The sequence below is a fragment of the Larimichthys crocea genome, chromosome VII, assembly GCF_000972845.2.
Source record: "Larimichthys crocea isolate SSNF chromosome VII, L_crocea_2.0, whole genome shotgun sequence".
Lineage (NCBI taxonomy): Eukaryota > Metazoa > Chordata > Actinopteri > Sciaenidae > Larimichthys > Larimichthys crocea.
In genome coordinates, this window is record NC_040017.1 from 22059879 (window position 1) to 22076224 (window position 16346).

At 43.0% G+C, this 16346-nt stretch overlaps 1 protein-coding gene across 1 annotated transcript in view; it reads right to left on the bottom strand.

Moving 5' to 3' along the window:
* fndc3a (fibronectin type III domain containing 3A) overlaps nt 1-16346 on the bottom strand; it is a 41305-nt gene that overhangs the window by 23614 nt on the left and 1345 nt on the right. The window contains exons 2-3 of the mRNA XM_010743364.3: nt 14096-14239; nt 4341-4416 (exon numbers count right to left, since the gene is read on the bottom strand). Coding sequence (XP_010741666.3) covers nt 4341-4416; nt 14096-14206 — 187 coding nt within the window. The 5' untranslated portion in view covers nt 14207-14239. The remainder of the gene's footprint in view (nt 1-4340; nt 4417-14095; nt 14240-16346) is intronic.

Below are 16346 nucleotides of genomic sequence, written 5' to 3' on the forward strand. Positions count from 1 at the left end.
AGGACGCTGGCAAGCTGCACGCACATACAAATATGCGCACACACACACACACTCACAGACTCTTGAGCTTCCTGTCGAGATGCCAGAATTGCTGTCTTGGCTTTTGTGGGAGGAGGCGCATCTCTATCAGGCTCAATGAGCCCAGTGGAACTAGACGGTGCTTGCGGCCATCAACGAGAGACTGAATCATCCAAAGTGATGTGAATCAGCGGCAGGCTAAGTCAGATAAAGAAGTGGATCTAATCAACCCAGTGGTCCTGATGTTGACTTGCCTCATCAATCACCGAGCTTATCAGGTGGTCCGGTGATACAGACTTCAGACTTACAGTGGGAGACACTGGGAAAAGGCCGGCCTCGGGAGCCCTGGGGGTCTGGCTTGAAGCTATGAAGGCATGTCCACTCACATACAGAACTCCCCTGATGGCAGGGGGGATAAAGAGCAAGAGAGATGCTAAATGGCCAACCTAATTAGCCTCCCTCACTAAAAGGCCCCTCCTCCTCCTCCTCCTCCTCGTCATCCTCCGAGGCAGATATAAAAAAAGAAAAAAAAAAGACAAATGCCTTCTATAAACTGCATTTTACAAGACTGTTGGCTCATATTAAGCAGCCTGTCATGCGCTAACACGCAGCAATTACGCACATCCAGCTGCTAAAAATACATGAAATACATGAATACACAAATTGGTGTGGGATGGAGCAAATCCTGAAAGATATGTGGAAACCAGATCCTGATTTGTAAATGGGTGTCACGCCGTCTCTTTCAACACACACCAGGGTTAAAGGTGAACGCATGTATATGCACAACGGACACTTAAGCGAACAGGGACAGTCTGTTGTTGTGAACACACAACAAACCAACCGACCGACCGACCACATGCGCATACATGCGTGCATACACACACACACACACACACACTCTCCTTCTTCCTCCCTCCTTGCACTGCAAGCGGTGAGTCATCCCTCTATTCACGTCACAGAGAGATGAGTGCACCCTGTGACAGGCCAGTTAGTAGCAGTCACACTGATCTATGTGGCACCTCTCAGCTCTTTGTTTCTCCTCTGATGGAGAGACTATGTATGCTCGCTCCCTATTAGGAAGGTTTACTCAGATCGTAATGGGGGGGCCGGTGTGGGAGCTCAGTCAGACAGGAGTAGGGAGAAGAGCCCCTGCGTGAGCAAACTGTATCATGGCTTCCTGCCTGGGCAGCATCATTTTATCACCGCTTTTGCTCCTTTGTCATCTAAACCTGGATGCACAGGCCCTTTTGTCCTGTTGCTATTCATATACGTCACTACGAGCACTGCTTCATACATGTACGCTAAAATGTCAAGCGCCAAACGTTATTTGCTCACAAGCCTTTATCATGCCGTCATCTTTTATTTTTCCAAATCAAACTGAACATTTAGGAGGCCGGTTAGCTCACACAAATGTCAATGCACGGAGGGATGTCATAAACAAAGTAAATCATTTTCAGATCCATGTTTTCGAGAGAGAAGGGGGGGGGGCTACATTTGATTATGACGGTTTACGATTATGGCCCCACAGCTCTACCTCCTACAACTACTCCAGCTGTCTTCCGTTCACAATGTCAGCGACGTGTTGGAGCCAGGCTTCATTGTTGCCTGTCACAAAGCCAGCACAAACACCAACAATTGAGGAAAAAAGGAAATGACTGCCATCAGGACAAATAGGAATGTGTAACACATCTTAGTCAAACAGCGCCTTTCTGCCCAAACTCCTCTACCAACACGCCGTAATTATGCCATATGCTTCTTTTTACATTATGAGCTCTGTCGGCCTCAGAGTTCATTTTATCATCTGGCAAATTACACGAGAAGAGCGGCATGCCAAATGACATTCAGGTAGCAAAGTTGATGAGGGGGAAAACAATATTGTTTTTTGTTTTTTTTCCAGAAACAAAAAAGCAGGGGAGACATGTCCTGTATTACTGGAAGTGTTGTAATAAAAACATCAATAAAAATCAAAGAGGATGCATTTATGTGCGCACAACATCACAGTTACTGAAGAATGATGATGGTCCGGCAGCATTTCATCTGTCTGTTTTCCACCTGCTATCTTCAATTATTTATCATGCAAGGATACATATTTTATTCGTTTAGTCGCGTATTAAAGAGCAAATGTGAGTCGATGTGATCAAGTATGATAAACGCTGCGTCTCTTAAAATGGATGCGCTTCGATTACACATTCTTTCCAGCTGTAAATTTATCTGTATTCTCTGGAAACATAGGATGCAATTATGCCATTGAACAGTCTGGAAAGCTGTGAGACATAACTGTCATCCTGTTGTCGTGTCTGTAAAAATACGTCAGCGCATCTTGGCCTACCCCCACGCTTCTTCACTGCACGCACACACAGGAAAAAAAAAAAAAGCTGAATGAATTCAGGTGGAGCTACTGCTGAAAATCAAGAAAAAAGCTAAACTGTAGATCTGTTAATTTATTCTTCTGCCAGTTGTAATCATACGCTTGTTAAGACTGATCAGATTTAATCACCTACATGAAAATTGCTGTTAACCGCAGGAACCTTTAGCAATGATTAGATGACAATTTTAGGGGTTGTCGTATACTTGATTTAGAAAAGCCGCTTTATTTGTCATAATTATCCGGATGTACAGGCACAGAGATGCTAAGCTTTGCGAGTAAATTTCAGATGTTCATGTACATTTTATTTATTTATCAGCCAAACACAAATGCAGAGCCTGTTTGTGCTCTTGAAAAGTGTACAAATCTCTTTGTATTGGTGTGTGTTTGTCTGTTGCGTGCGCACAGGAAAACAATCCAGTTTTCGCTGCGCTCAAACTTTTGCTCTTTGGAAACAAAGAAATAAAAAAGTGGCTTGCAACGAGCCAAATATTCCAGCCAATCAACAACAGGTGGAGTTCTGTTGTTGGACGCAGGACAAGGATAAGGTGCAAGGGACAGGTGGAAATCTGGCTAACGTGGTGAACTCCATAACATTAAATCTTAAACTACCAAAGAGGAGACGGCTATGATCAGGCAAGAGTAACGTCGATGAGGTGAGAAACCCCCGAGAGTTGCGAAGCAGGAGGATGTTTCTGCATTAAACATTACATTGTTAGTTAGCTTGGTTACAGACAGATCTGTAAAAACAATCCTAACAACTCATCTTGTGTTTTGGATGCTGTATTGTGCCTACATGTCGCTGATGATGCTTCAGCTATGAGAAAGAGATTTCCACGTCCATAAAAAGCTTTGTCTGCTGTTCTTTCCTGAGGCCGGTGTCGTTTTTAAATTGTTTACAGTGGGAGTGTCACATATTTACACAATGCTACAGACAGCAACACCCGAGGCACTGTACGTCTATTCTCCGGTAAGCGCTGGATGTTTGGCGTTTTCTTCTGGTAGCACAGAGTTGAAAGTTTTTACCCACCTGTCCAATCAGAGCGGAGGAGGGGCAGAGCATGCGTCCATAAGTTTGGGTGCACAGAGCTACCGAAGGAGCTTTTGAGGTCAAGTATCAACAAACTTTCTCCAGAATGACTAATCCAACCTTTAAATGTTTAAATCTTTAATTTAATGAGGCCGAGCTAATTTGTAGTTAATAAAAGAACAAAGCGAGTTAAGAATGAGTCAATTAAGTTTTTACTTTGGATGCATGAAGAGTTGTCTGATGTTATATGCATAATGGAAAAACTATTTATTGCACCGAACATCAGTTTGATTTTATTTCCAGGTGAGTTTGCATATTTTTCGATTTGCATATGATAATAATCGTCAATATTAGCAAAATGTTCTCAGATTATATCGCACAGTCCTAGATATTTACATATTTATTATCATTTGTGTCTCTTAGCGTCCCATGGATGTCAAGGTACTAGCAGAGTACTGAGCGTTTTAAATGAGCCGCACATTTGCAGCCAAGATGGAATATGTCTTGTGAACACGATGGCCTAAACTGACAGTGACAACATGTCGTACTGGTGGAGCATTTCAGGCAGATCTTCATATTTATGAGGCACTGCTAGGACTTGCTTTTAATCATTCTTTGCTTTTGGGGTTGGCATATCTAAACCATATGTTTAGATATTTTTTAAAGTAGAGAATAACATATGGTCACAACATATGACTGGCTGACGTCTGTTTGAAATTTTGTGGAAAGGGTGTGCACTGCAAACCCACTAATTTGGTGTCATCACACTGTATGAACTTGTTTTTATTTCTCGAGGCTAGAAACGCATGTCGTGCCACAAGGAAGAAATTTACATTAATTTACATCGATTTACATCGTCAACGGATCCAAATATATTCATTTATGTTTTATACACACTGGCATGATGCATATGTAACACTTTCTTACCTGTGATACACTGAAACTGACCATCCTCTCGTCGAATAGTGAAGGCCTCACCTGGGTTTACCTGCACCAGGATTACCTGTGGAGAAACAAAGCAAACATTCAGTGGACCGTCTATATTACCGTTCACACTTCTTCTACAGTGTGTAGTTCATTAAAACTGAACCACTTTACACGCTGGCACGTCTCGAACAGAAGCCCAGTCGCTGTTGTACAAACTCAAGATCTTGTAAGACTTCTGCAAATTTCACTCGACAGCTCAAGTGTGAATAAAAGCAGAAACATTTCTGTGAAAAGCACCCGACAGTTTAGTGTTACACTGATGACACGCTCAGCTGAAAAATCATAGTGGGAGAGAAAAAAAAAAACAAATCATATCCCATCTCTTCACTTAAGAGGATATCTGCAATGCCTAATATGTAGGCAGGCACAAGTGACAGAAATAATACAAGCCAAAACACACAGAAGTGTCTTCCATGGGACAAGTGCTCCAGCCTGCTTAAAATATGTGCAGTAGACAGAAGCTATCAGGAGAGGAGTCCATCAAAACAGCTCCGAGCCCACACAGTCTGTCAGTCTTGCTCTCGGTTAACTTCTCATATTTATTTTGTAACTAAGGCTGTGGCAAGCCTTTCTCCAGTGTTGACTGTGCTCCTCAATTTATAATCTGGGTTGATAAAGAATCATTAAAGAACTGTTTCTTTTTGGGGAGACTTAAGTGTTAACACCAATAACCACCGCCATGCTTGGACAACTGAATGAATCGATGTTACACTTGTGTGTGTGAAAGAGGGTGCTTCACAGAATCAGTGCAGATTAAAATCATCAAATAGTGAAATTGCAATCGTCTTTCATGACACAAAATATTTGATATGAAACGTCTGGATTTCATGATCTTCCGTTTGAAGTCTGTTGAAGCGACGTACTGCAACGTATGACACGAAAACAAGAACATGTAAATTTGGACAGATGTCGTCTACAGATGAAACGGAAAAACAGGAAGTGGATATTTTAACGCCACTTTAACACGGTGAAAAAATAACAATTGGCTGCTAGGTCTAAAAAAAAAATACTGTCAATATTTAAAACTGTCATTATGTTTTGTGACTGAACTGTTTCCCCGCTTTAAATGAGCAAACAAAAGAATTTCCAGCCTTTAGACTCATTCATCAGCGTCCTCCATTAACCTAATAATTGTAAACTGTTACTCACACACTGTTACCCTACACTGAGTCATGCTGCTTCTGTCATCACAAAAGACTAGAGAATCAGATCTGAACATGAAAAGCCTCATCTGTTCACAACAGCTGAATAAAAAAAAGAAAATTATGAACAGGACTGAAGACGGTCATTTTTCTCCCTCCCTATTCACTTCGTCGGCAGGTCAGATTATGTTAATTAAATCAACATACCCCTGAAACGTCTCCCTTCGAATCATCTCAAATTCATCACTCTCTTAACTTGTCTTTATAAACTCCCAAAGAACACACATAACTAGGTTTTTTTTGTTGCCCGGCAATGTGTGTGGGCGCTAGTTACCTCACTCTTGTGGAAGTCGCTGTCATAGAATCTACACTCCCCTGGCAAAGGGCTTTGGTTACGATTCTCTTCGAGCACAGAAATCATCAGCACCTCCATCTCTGACACTGCTCCCATTCATGTGCTCGGCAGGGGAAGGGAAAGAGCCCTTTGACTGCCACACACAGAAGCTCATATGTTCATGCACACCCACACAAGGCAGCGTCAGCAGCAAGTGTAGATGGCGGAGGGGGTGGGTGAAGGGTGGGAGGGCTGGAAGGGGGGATGCAGGGGCAAGGGAGGTCTAATTGAATCAAAGTCTAGGCACTTCACAGTCGGGTGCATGTGTATGTTTGTTGTCCGCCCCCTTCTGCGTGAAGCAAACACCCCTCCTCGAAGTTATATTCGAAATCAATACTGAGGCATTCGTTGCATGTTCAGAAAAATCAAAAAGGATATTTTGCTCGCAAAAGATCTGACTGCTACTTACTGTTGCCCGCATTGCTTTTTCTCATTCAGGCGTCGCTATTCACGCAGTCACAGATGCTCCAGGGTCTACCAGACCCTCCACCACTTCACCCAACCCTCATGAGAAATCACATGACCTGCGATGCTAACACATCTGGCCGTGCTGATCCTTTGCGCCCTCCACTTCCATCAACTCCCCGCGCACAAAAAAAAAACCCAGGAAGAAAACTGACGAGACAAAGAGGCGAGAGGAGGAGTACAGCGGGAGCTATGTAGGCGGATGGGGCTTAGTCTCTTAGCGCTGGATGTAGCCTTCACAGAAAGTGTGGCGTGGATCTCTGGTTCAGCCTCATCTGCTCCATAGCGGCACTCTCTGCAGCAGGCGGCTTGTTCACTCTTGCCTCTGGTTCTCAGTGCAGCCTCCCTACCGTCAGTATCCACAGCAACCCCTTCAACAAATAAGCCACAGCGATGTCCGCGCCAAACCTTCAGAGGAGGGATTGAAACCTTATCAGCAGTGGCCACTCTCCGGAAAAAAAAGAGGCAGATGAACCCAAGAAAACAGGACCAAAAATATGAGAAGGACTGGTTGATGCCTAGGTTTGCTATTCAGTTTCCTTCTTGCCTCTGTCACTGACTGTGTGCCAGCTCAGTTAACGCCTGCTGTACTCCTTAATATGGTTAATTTCAATAGCATTCCATCAGGGTGTGATCATAGCACAGCTGAGCCGGCAAAGGTATAAGGGTTCCACAGCGTGGGGAGTCCTTTGTTCTGCCTTTTTTCACAACAACAACAATGGCGTGAGAGAGCTGAGCGACCCACGCAGCTTCTGAGGCTGACATACGACTACGCTACAGTCCCTCTCCCTCCCCGCCTCCGTCCCTGCTCTCCCTCCCCCTCATACTCTCTATGGCTCCCTCTCTCCCATTCACAGAGCGACATGCCATACACCCTCTCTTAATACTCCGATCGATGCGAGAGGAGATGAGGTGGTGGGAGTTCAATTGCGGAGCTACGAGCGCTGGCGACAATTGCACCCTCGAGTTCTCTACTGTCTTCAAAGATCACAAAGCAGCCCACTGACAGTCAAAACAGAGACACTATTTGTACAGCGGCACAATAAACAGAGCTCGCAAGTATTCACCGCTCCTGTAACATCTGTCCTCATTCATTCTGAATGGATCATTCCTTAAAGCGACAGTGCTGATCACTTGATCAGCATGTGTCAAGTTAACAGATAGTCTGCGTCACTGATACCGAAGCACGAGGGTGCACCTACGGCACATCCTCCGCAAAATCAAATCCTACAGTTTGTTAAAAAAAAAAAGATGGATTGAAGAATTAGATTAAAAAAATAGCCAGTGACGAACAATGCCCAAGCAGAGCAGGCTTATGAAGTAAAATGAAAATATGAAGTAGAAAAGAAGATGAACACTTTACACAAGACAGAGTAATAAAAACGTCTTGCATTGACAATATCAACAATCTCTTATAATTATGAAACAACTACAATCATGAAGTCAGATTGTGACGGCTCCGCCTTTATTCCGAAACACCATCTAAAAACACATGCTGCTGTAAAGCAAACATCCAATTTTTAGCCGCGCTGCTTTTCTCTCTTCAGTGACCACATGATTGACAAATCCTATCTAATTTGATAGTGCTCAAAAGCCACAGCGAAGCCTGAGTGAATCAACTCCGTGAGATTGTAATTATTGACGGCCGAGATAGCTTCCAGCAGCCTCAGCAACTCAACAAAATAAAACCGCACCACCAAAACAAGTAACCTGATGCAGAAGAGGCTTTTTTTTTTTCTCCGTCACTTGCTGACATTCCCAACATATTCGCTGCAAAGATGGAGGATGATGTGATAGAAGCCGCTCCCGGCCGCCAGCACCTCGGCCGTACTGCTAAAATAAAGTTAAATTAGGCTTGTTAATGTTCCATTAGACGCATTACAAGTTTTTTCCATTGATAATATTGTGCTGAACTGTGTGATGCCAACTATGTTTTGGGGTTTAGAGACATTTTCAGGCATTTGTACTCTAGATTGATTGATAATCTCAACATTCAATATTTTCCCAGGCTTTGTCTACAAAATATTTAATAACCAAAATAGCAAAAACACATTACACATGTAAATTGCCGCGTGGGAAAAGGACACGGTGAAGGATAAATGTATTTTTAGATTGGCCAAGTTCCTCTTCTGATAACTCTACTTGCTTGAGGCAAACTGTCAATCATAGTTAACCTTATCCTTACACAAACCAAGCTTTTACGTCCCCCTGACGCTCAGCTCTGATACTGATAGCGAATGCTGAATTTATAGTGCTCCTGTACAGACACAAAGCCAAAGCCAGGCCCCGGCTATAGAGCGAATGCATCACTTAATGCGTAGCTGCCATCGCAAACCGACTGCAGGATGACTTCATATGGAAGTAGATAAGACTCTAAAAACAGTGCCAGGATACTGCAAAGGTTACTTTTCACACAGATGACTAAGCAGCGTAATGTGCAATGGTTTCGTGGACACAGTCACAACAGGGAGGATCTTTTTTTTTTTAACGGAGCGCCGGATGGAAAGAAACCGTGCGTTAAGAGAAGAAGAAAAATTAAAAATCAGAGTTGCTCTGCAAAGAGATTGCAGATCAGTTAGCACACACACTGTCACGCAGGTGGCCAGTGCTGTGTTTTATTACCCAGGAGAATGGGCCTGCTGTGTGTTCATGGCTGTTAGCTCTGACGTTTCTCTGCCGTCAGTGACTCAGAGTTCAGGTTTCTCACTATTTGTTCCTCTTAATTGTTTACTGTGCGGTGATGTGACATAGCAGCTGGGGGGGGGGGGCAGGAAACAGGAGCCAAATGACACAGGGAAAATCCTGCCAGTGTCGGAACTAGCCAGGAACTAACGCAGTCTCCCTGCAGCTGATGGCATACGCTTACGTGTGCAATGATAATTCAAGGCAATTTGATGATCCTCCGCCCTCCAGGATCCCCTGGAAACGTTCTGTGACGCGATAATATGACAGAGGCAGATGGGGAAATAAAATCTTACCCAGAGTTGTTCATGTTGTAGCAAGCCTTTGTAAATATTAGTTATCTTTCGACTAGAGGAACTGCAAAACGTTATCAAAGCACGTAGCCGACCATATGCATGCATGCATTCTCTGAAATCTAAGCCACAGTATTTTCCACCAGTGTTCTGTTAACTATGTTAATTAGCTTTCGCTCAATGTCTCAGCATATTTCTATGAACTCATGAATACTCAGCAACCGCTACTGACTTTTGATGAGCTTTGCAAGAGCAAGTGAATACTAGTGCATAGTACATTATGTTTAAAAGGGGCGACACGCTGACCTCGTATGGTAATATCCATTTCAGGTACATGAATGAATGATCAGACCAGATGGCATCTGCCATTTTTTACTGTTCAACCGCTGACATTAATGTCTGGATGAGCAGCTACGTCTACATTAGTCTGGCACAGCTGGACTTCATCACATCTCCGCTTCTAATCTTAAAATGTGATTTATTATGGAGCCAATCGACGACTGAAGCCATTCCTGTATTGATCTGGTTGCATGGTTAGGATCACCGTCTTGCTAAATGTCAAATCAGCACCCAAATAAGTAAGGATGCTACTATAAAACAGGATGTTACTCATGACCTTGCCTGTATTTGGCCGTCGTCTTTGTGTCTAATGAAGCCTGACGCTGCTGCAACCGCCGTGCCTCACATCGGAGCTGGTGTTAGATAGGCGATGCGCTGTAGTAATCTTGATACTGCGGAATTGAATCACTTTTGCACATTATCTTCTGGCTCATGCCCTCTGAATTTCACATGAATTTGTGCAAACTCCAGGTATGCTGTCACTACTTTCCATCCGGCCAAGTCTTATAAAGTGCTGAGCTCAAAGTAGTCCTTCCAGAGGACTGTCTCAGAGTTGCCCTTGGGTTCCAGGTCAAGTTTCCAGGTTGGTCAGTCTTTCGTGATGTGCTCCTCCTACCAAGACATTCTGCTAATTTTCTGATTGATTAATGTTAGGGCTGATTAACTTAATTTATGTACATGTACATGAGCTTAAAGCTTTCAGTGTGTATCTTGACAAACTGCAGTACTTGTACTTGAATGGTCACTGAGCGGAGCTGAGTACTGATTGATTTACGTGATAAAATATTCAGTACCTGTGTCTGAATATTGGTGCAGTAATAATGGTATGGTTTGTCTCACTGCCTGGGAAGAAAGTGTCCTAAATACAGCTGAGTCACACACTGTCCACCTCCTCACAATAGCTGACAAATAGTGGGCTCACCCCCGTCTTCACAGATGATTCAGCGGCCCGACCAGGAGACAAGAAGAGTGGGTTGCATTTTTGTCACAACATCTCAAGCCCTCTGGCAACTTGTGAGGGGCACATGTCCAAGGCCTGGTCTCCTGTGTCTAGCTATAGCATACAAGGCCAGCACCAAAGACGGCTGAGTCAAGAGTGAGGTCTCACTATCCCGGAGTAACATTAGCCCACGCATGGCACGTAGCCACAAGCAGACCACACACTCATGTCTGTGTGCTCCCCGTTCAACTTGTGTAGTTTCTACTTAATGCTGAGTGTTCTCTCACGCAAACAGAGAAAACAGGAGGTTATGGATTTTTTTTATTTTTTTTATATCAGCTCTGTATCTTTAATTATACATATTTCTTAAAAGGTTGGATGATTCCTAGGACATGCTTTGACAGTAAATGCACAGCAAGAAGTTACACAAGTGAGTGAAAATCGCTGCCAAGGGACGGTTTCAATTAATGGTGCAGCAGATTTATTTATTTATTTATTTTTTAAAAGGTGTTTTTATCACTTCCAGTCTGCCAGTCTACAAACACAGACCTGAAAACCAGCAAAACATAAAAACACGAGCACAAAGCGCATGAAAACATTAAATGGCAGGTCTATTAATAAAAAGAAAAAAAAGTAATGAACAAAATGGAAGAAAATATACATAACCATCAGCACGGCTAAGTACATAAGCCATTAGCCCGGCTTAAACATTGACAGAAACAGACTGATTCATCCGTTACCAATTTAGCTGCAAACCAAACGGCAAGTGCAGGAAAAACTTGGGAGGGGAGGGTGGTGGTGGTGGTGGTGGGGGCTTAAATGGATGGAAGCAGTGAATCATACTGTAGCCAAAGTCAACTCTAAAAAGGAATCATCTCAGGTAATGGCCCCAAGACAACAGCTTCCCCTCTGACTCAGAATAATTGGTCCAACAGAGCGTTAATACCAAGCCAAGCCAAAGACTGGGAGAAAGAAAACCCAAGAACAAAGAATGAGGTGTCCTTGCAGCTTCTCAGACTAAAAAAAGGTCAGAAACGGAGGGGTCAGCCATCGTTGCGAATCCTCTTCACTGTCACTACAACCCTGCCTCGCTCTGTCAGGGCATCAGACCCCTCCAGTGGTTTCTGCTCCTCACTCTGCAGCTGTCATGATATTTACACACCTCCTCGGACACACAACACACATATAAGCTGAATCTTTTTTTTTTTTTTCACAGCGACGCTCAAAACAACAATCCTTGGAAAGCTCTTACGACGAATAATGTGAAATGGATGCCTTCTTGCATCAGGATCAAGAAATCTGTTAATTAAATGTGCATCAAATTTCCTCTGTCATATGGAGAAAGCGTAAACTAACACATATTCATAACCATTAATTAAATCAATACAGACGTCAAAAAACCAGTTTGGTCAAATTACAATAGTCTGATGAAGTATGAGTGCTTTGGTGCGTGTGTGTGTGTGACGCACGATTCTTCTGCTAAAAAATTAAACAAATCCCACGCAGACGAAAATGACAGGCTGCACAGTGTACAACAGTCTAGCCAGCTGGAGGTCCAAAGTTCTTTGGATTCTTGTAAAAGCAGTGAAGCCCGTTGAGTCTCAGAAGACAAGAGCAGCACGTAGAAAACATGAAACCACCATAAAAGATCCTTAAAAATATATTAGTACTTCATAAATCTTAGAGCTATGTTCTCTATTACGCTGCCTTGAGTATTCATTTTAAACGGATAAATTATGAGGCAAGCTAACCATGCTAGTGATAGTAACTACACACACCCAGCTCCTCACGGCCAAAGACTGTAACTGAAGTAATAAGCCATTTTATTTGCAAGGACATGCACCCATACCGCATTATAGAAAATGATGGATGAAGACGGATGATCCTGACCGTGAAACTGCAGACTATGCGGATCTGGCAGCGTTTCGGTTGCCAGAAAAGTTGACCACGTGTATCGCTGCCCATTGTTCCAGGCAATACTTGAAACAAAAGATTTGCTGTTATTGATTTTCTTTGAGCTACTTCCTTTCAAACCTCGTGTAATTAATTTAACGTGAAATCAAATATAGCAAAGCCTATGAAATCTTAGCTCGATAGCAATGAATTGTTTCTGTATCCAATTGTAGAACGAGGGATACACAAACACCTCTCATCACGCTGTGGTTAAAACAAAAACAGCTTTGTGTTATTTGATACTTGTTGTTGAAACACATTTCAGTATATGTCAGTGATCATGAACATGCAGTGTTTCAAATTGGTCTGAGCAGCAGGGTGGTAACGATTTAAGCCAGGAAGGGAAAAACAGCAACAGCAATAGCTTCCATGAAAAAAAAACTGTAAACACACGACAGGAGATATGTACAGGTAACCAGGAAACCTTTCCTTTACGGGAGGAGGTAAGGTAACTGAATTCCATGAGACCAACACCCTCAACAAGCAGCAAAACTTGATCTCTATGTGAACAAAGCCTGATTCAGGTGAGGGTTTTTCCACCGTGGTAGATGATAAGGCGGCTGAAAAGGCATATTTATGGGGCCGGGGCTAATATTAGCGAGTCTTATCTTGACAAACTGCACAAGACTGAGGAAATGACGGAAAATATATCACTGTGGGTTCCATGCTATCCCCTGGGAAGTCACGGAAACTTAAGCAAATCGAACTGATGACCATCAAAATGACAGGGAAATCACCCAGGCCTGTCAGGGCCACTCAATCTCACTCAGATACTGACAAGAAGCGGGGTGTGTGTGTGTGTGTGTGTGAGTGTGTGTGTGTGTGTGTGTGTAGGGAGGGGGTTGGGGTATCACCCCAGATCTTGTACCCATGCAGCAAAGGCTGCTGTCAAAACTGAGAAAGATGTGGCTCACAGCTAAACTAAGCACCTGTTGCTTGAAATTCACTCTATGAGCAGCAGAAAACTGAAAATCCGTTTGTTTGTTTCAGTACTTATCTGAGTAAAAAAAAGAAACACATGTAAACCACCAAAGACATCAGGGTTTCACAAGAAGTGGGGGTAGAGCTATATGCTGTGTATGTGCGACTTTATAAAGGAAACAGTGAATCAGATAGGGTTCACGGTAATAAAATGAATAAAGAAAACTTTTATGAAACACATAGCTGGGTTTGAATGCCACACCAGGGTTTGCCTGCTATGTAGTCAAACCGCACACCATGCCAGCGCCTCGAGTGTTCAAGTGCTTTATGTGTGTCTGCTGATATAGCTCAATTTCACTGATGAATGTAGTGAATTTTCAAAACATCGAGGCTTTGCAAATCAGCCCAGCGTTACTGTTTATACTACGAGTAACAGAAAACTGAAAAGCCTAAGGCCCAAAACAGATCAAATAAACCACCTTCATCTGTAATTATAAAACCCATTTGTGCATGACAGACTCAATGCACCAAGTGTGACTTATGACGAAAGAGTGGTCCGAGCTTACCTGCTGGGGACCCTCCCCGTTGACCATGGCTTGGGGTGGTGGTGAGGCCAGGAGTGGGAGTTCAGAGCTGAGAAGCTGGCCGGACTCCAGAGGTGGGGTGTGGTCTGCCATGTCTCCCTCATTCACACCACTGGAGAGGTACTCCTGCAACAAAAACACACGGCAATCAGCGGAAATGTACAAAGTACGCCACAAACATTTGTGGTATCATGATGTTTAGTCATCCAATCAGCCATTAGACCCGAACTGAAAGCCACTTTTACCCAGAATGTCCACAGGGTGCGGCTTCTTTTCTTCTGGTGGACTCTATCTATACCTATAATTATAATAATACTTATAATCTAAATGCACGACTGTTTCCAGTAAAGACATGGTGACAAGCTGAGTGGAAGTTTGACACACATTATAATTAATTTCCAAACACATTGCATTGTTTTCTGTTGCCAGTCATACTCTGTCAATGTTGTGGCGCAGCTGCTCAAAGATATTTTCTAATGGCATCAATTAACGGTCAGGTTCAGCCAGTAATCACATCCAAACTGAAACACGCCTGATCACAGATTAAAAGAGTGAGTTGATCATTCATCATTGGAAACTCCCATTTGTGCCGTGGTTCATGTTGGAACTTGTACAGTCAATATAAAAATCAAATGACAAGCTATAAGTCGATATATATTCAGCCTATTAGTGAGGGACAGTTTATCAATAATACAAATGTGCTCTGTCAGTGTCTGTCTATGTTTTTGCTGAGGTGATGCAGGCTACATTACTTTATTAACAACAATAAATTACAACAAGATTGAAAAGCGGTTGAGGGTATGCCACTATTCAGTCTTATACAACTTACCTCTCCCTTTCTACAGAAGCTAGACAGATTTAATTGTCTTTTTAAAAACACAAGCATGTCTACCTTCACAGAAAAAGGGACAAGAGAAAAACCACAAGTCCTCAACAGCATCCAATTATCCTATCAATGGACTAAAACAACATAAAACAACAAAAGACTAAAACTAGGCATCAAGTGTCATACTGTTATTGTGCACGATGTCTGTCAGGGGACAGGTATCATCGACTTACTAAGCAAAACAATACGCCTGTGGAGTGTTCCCGCATCCTTCACGCAACAAACACAGCCATCCAAAAAAAGCTGATCATGGAGGCATACGACGACGTCGACTAAAATCAATAAACTCAAATGAAAAACAAGGATTATACCTAAACTCGTGTCAAGTCAAACTCTATGACAGTACCCTGCAATAAAACATTAAAAAGGAGCCACACTGACAACCACTTGTGTAAAAAAAACAAAAAAGATTAGATTGTGGCTAACAAATTTCTCAAACAACAACCGAACACCATGAGAGAAATGTAACATGTGTCCTTGAACCTAATTACAATCCAGCGCATGCGCCCCTAAACCCCGCAGTGATCTGGCTTATCTGTAGGCTTTAGCCCCTCCCCTCCTTAAGCTTAAACAACACACTCAGTTTACAGTGTGATGGTCAATGAACTGGGTTTTGAGGACCTGCAACACATTAGCCGAGCGCCGCGAGCAGGCTTTAGACGACGGCAGGGCCTCCTTCATTCGGCCTCCGAGTCAATCACTGCAATCAGTCAGTCAATATTACAAACACGACAGCGACCTAATGTGCGGGTCAGTGAACAGAGAGGTAACAAAAGGAGGGATCCTTTACGTCTGACTACCCAGGAAGCTACAGACTGTGTTTCATTCAAATGCAGGAAATGAAGATTTAAGAGCCAATCACTCACTCCTCTGAGTATGATGTGATCTGATTACGGATATAAAGTGCAACTCCAGTTTATTTCACGTACTTGAAATCACCTGTGCAGGCTGAAGGAGTGGCCACGTTATACCTGTCCTAAAATATGAACACACTGTGTCGTGTACTTCCCCCCCTGAAAGTTGCTGATAAATCATCAGAAGTCACCAAAGCAAAAAAATGCTAAAAACGGCTGAGCTTAAGTTTCGGTTACATTGCACCAAAGCTTTCCTGTTGCAGAACAATAAACATAACTTCCATGTTGCGGTAACATCTGCTGTTGGCCTGACCTGTACGACGTATTTGACTGTGGTGCAGTCCATGAGAACACAACAGCTGTTTCTCAGTTACAGTTTTCATGAAAAGGGGGGAAAACACCTTTGAACAGTTACAATAACAGCAAACCAAAAACACCTCTGTGTATTCCTCCGTGTCATGTATTAAATAGCACAAAAAAAAAAGCGTGGACA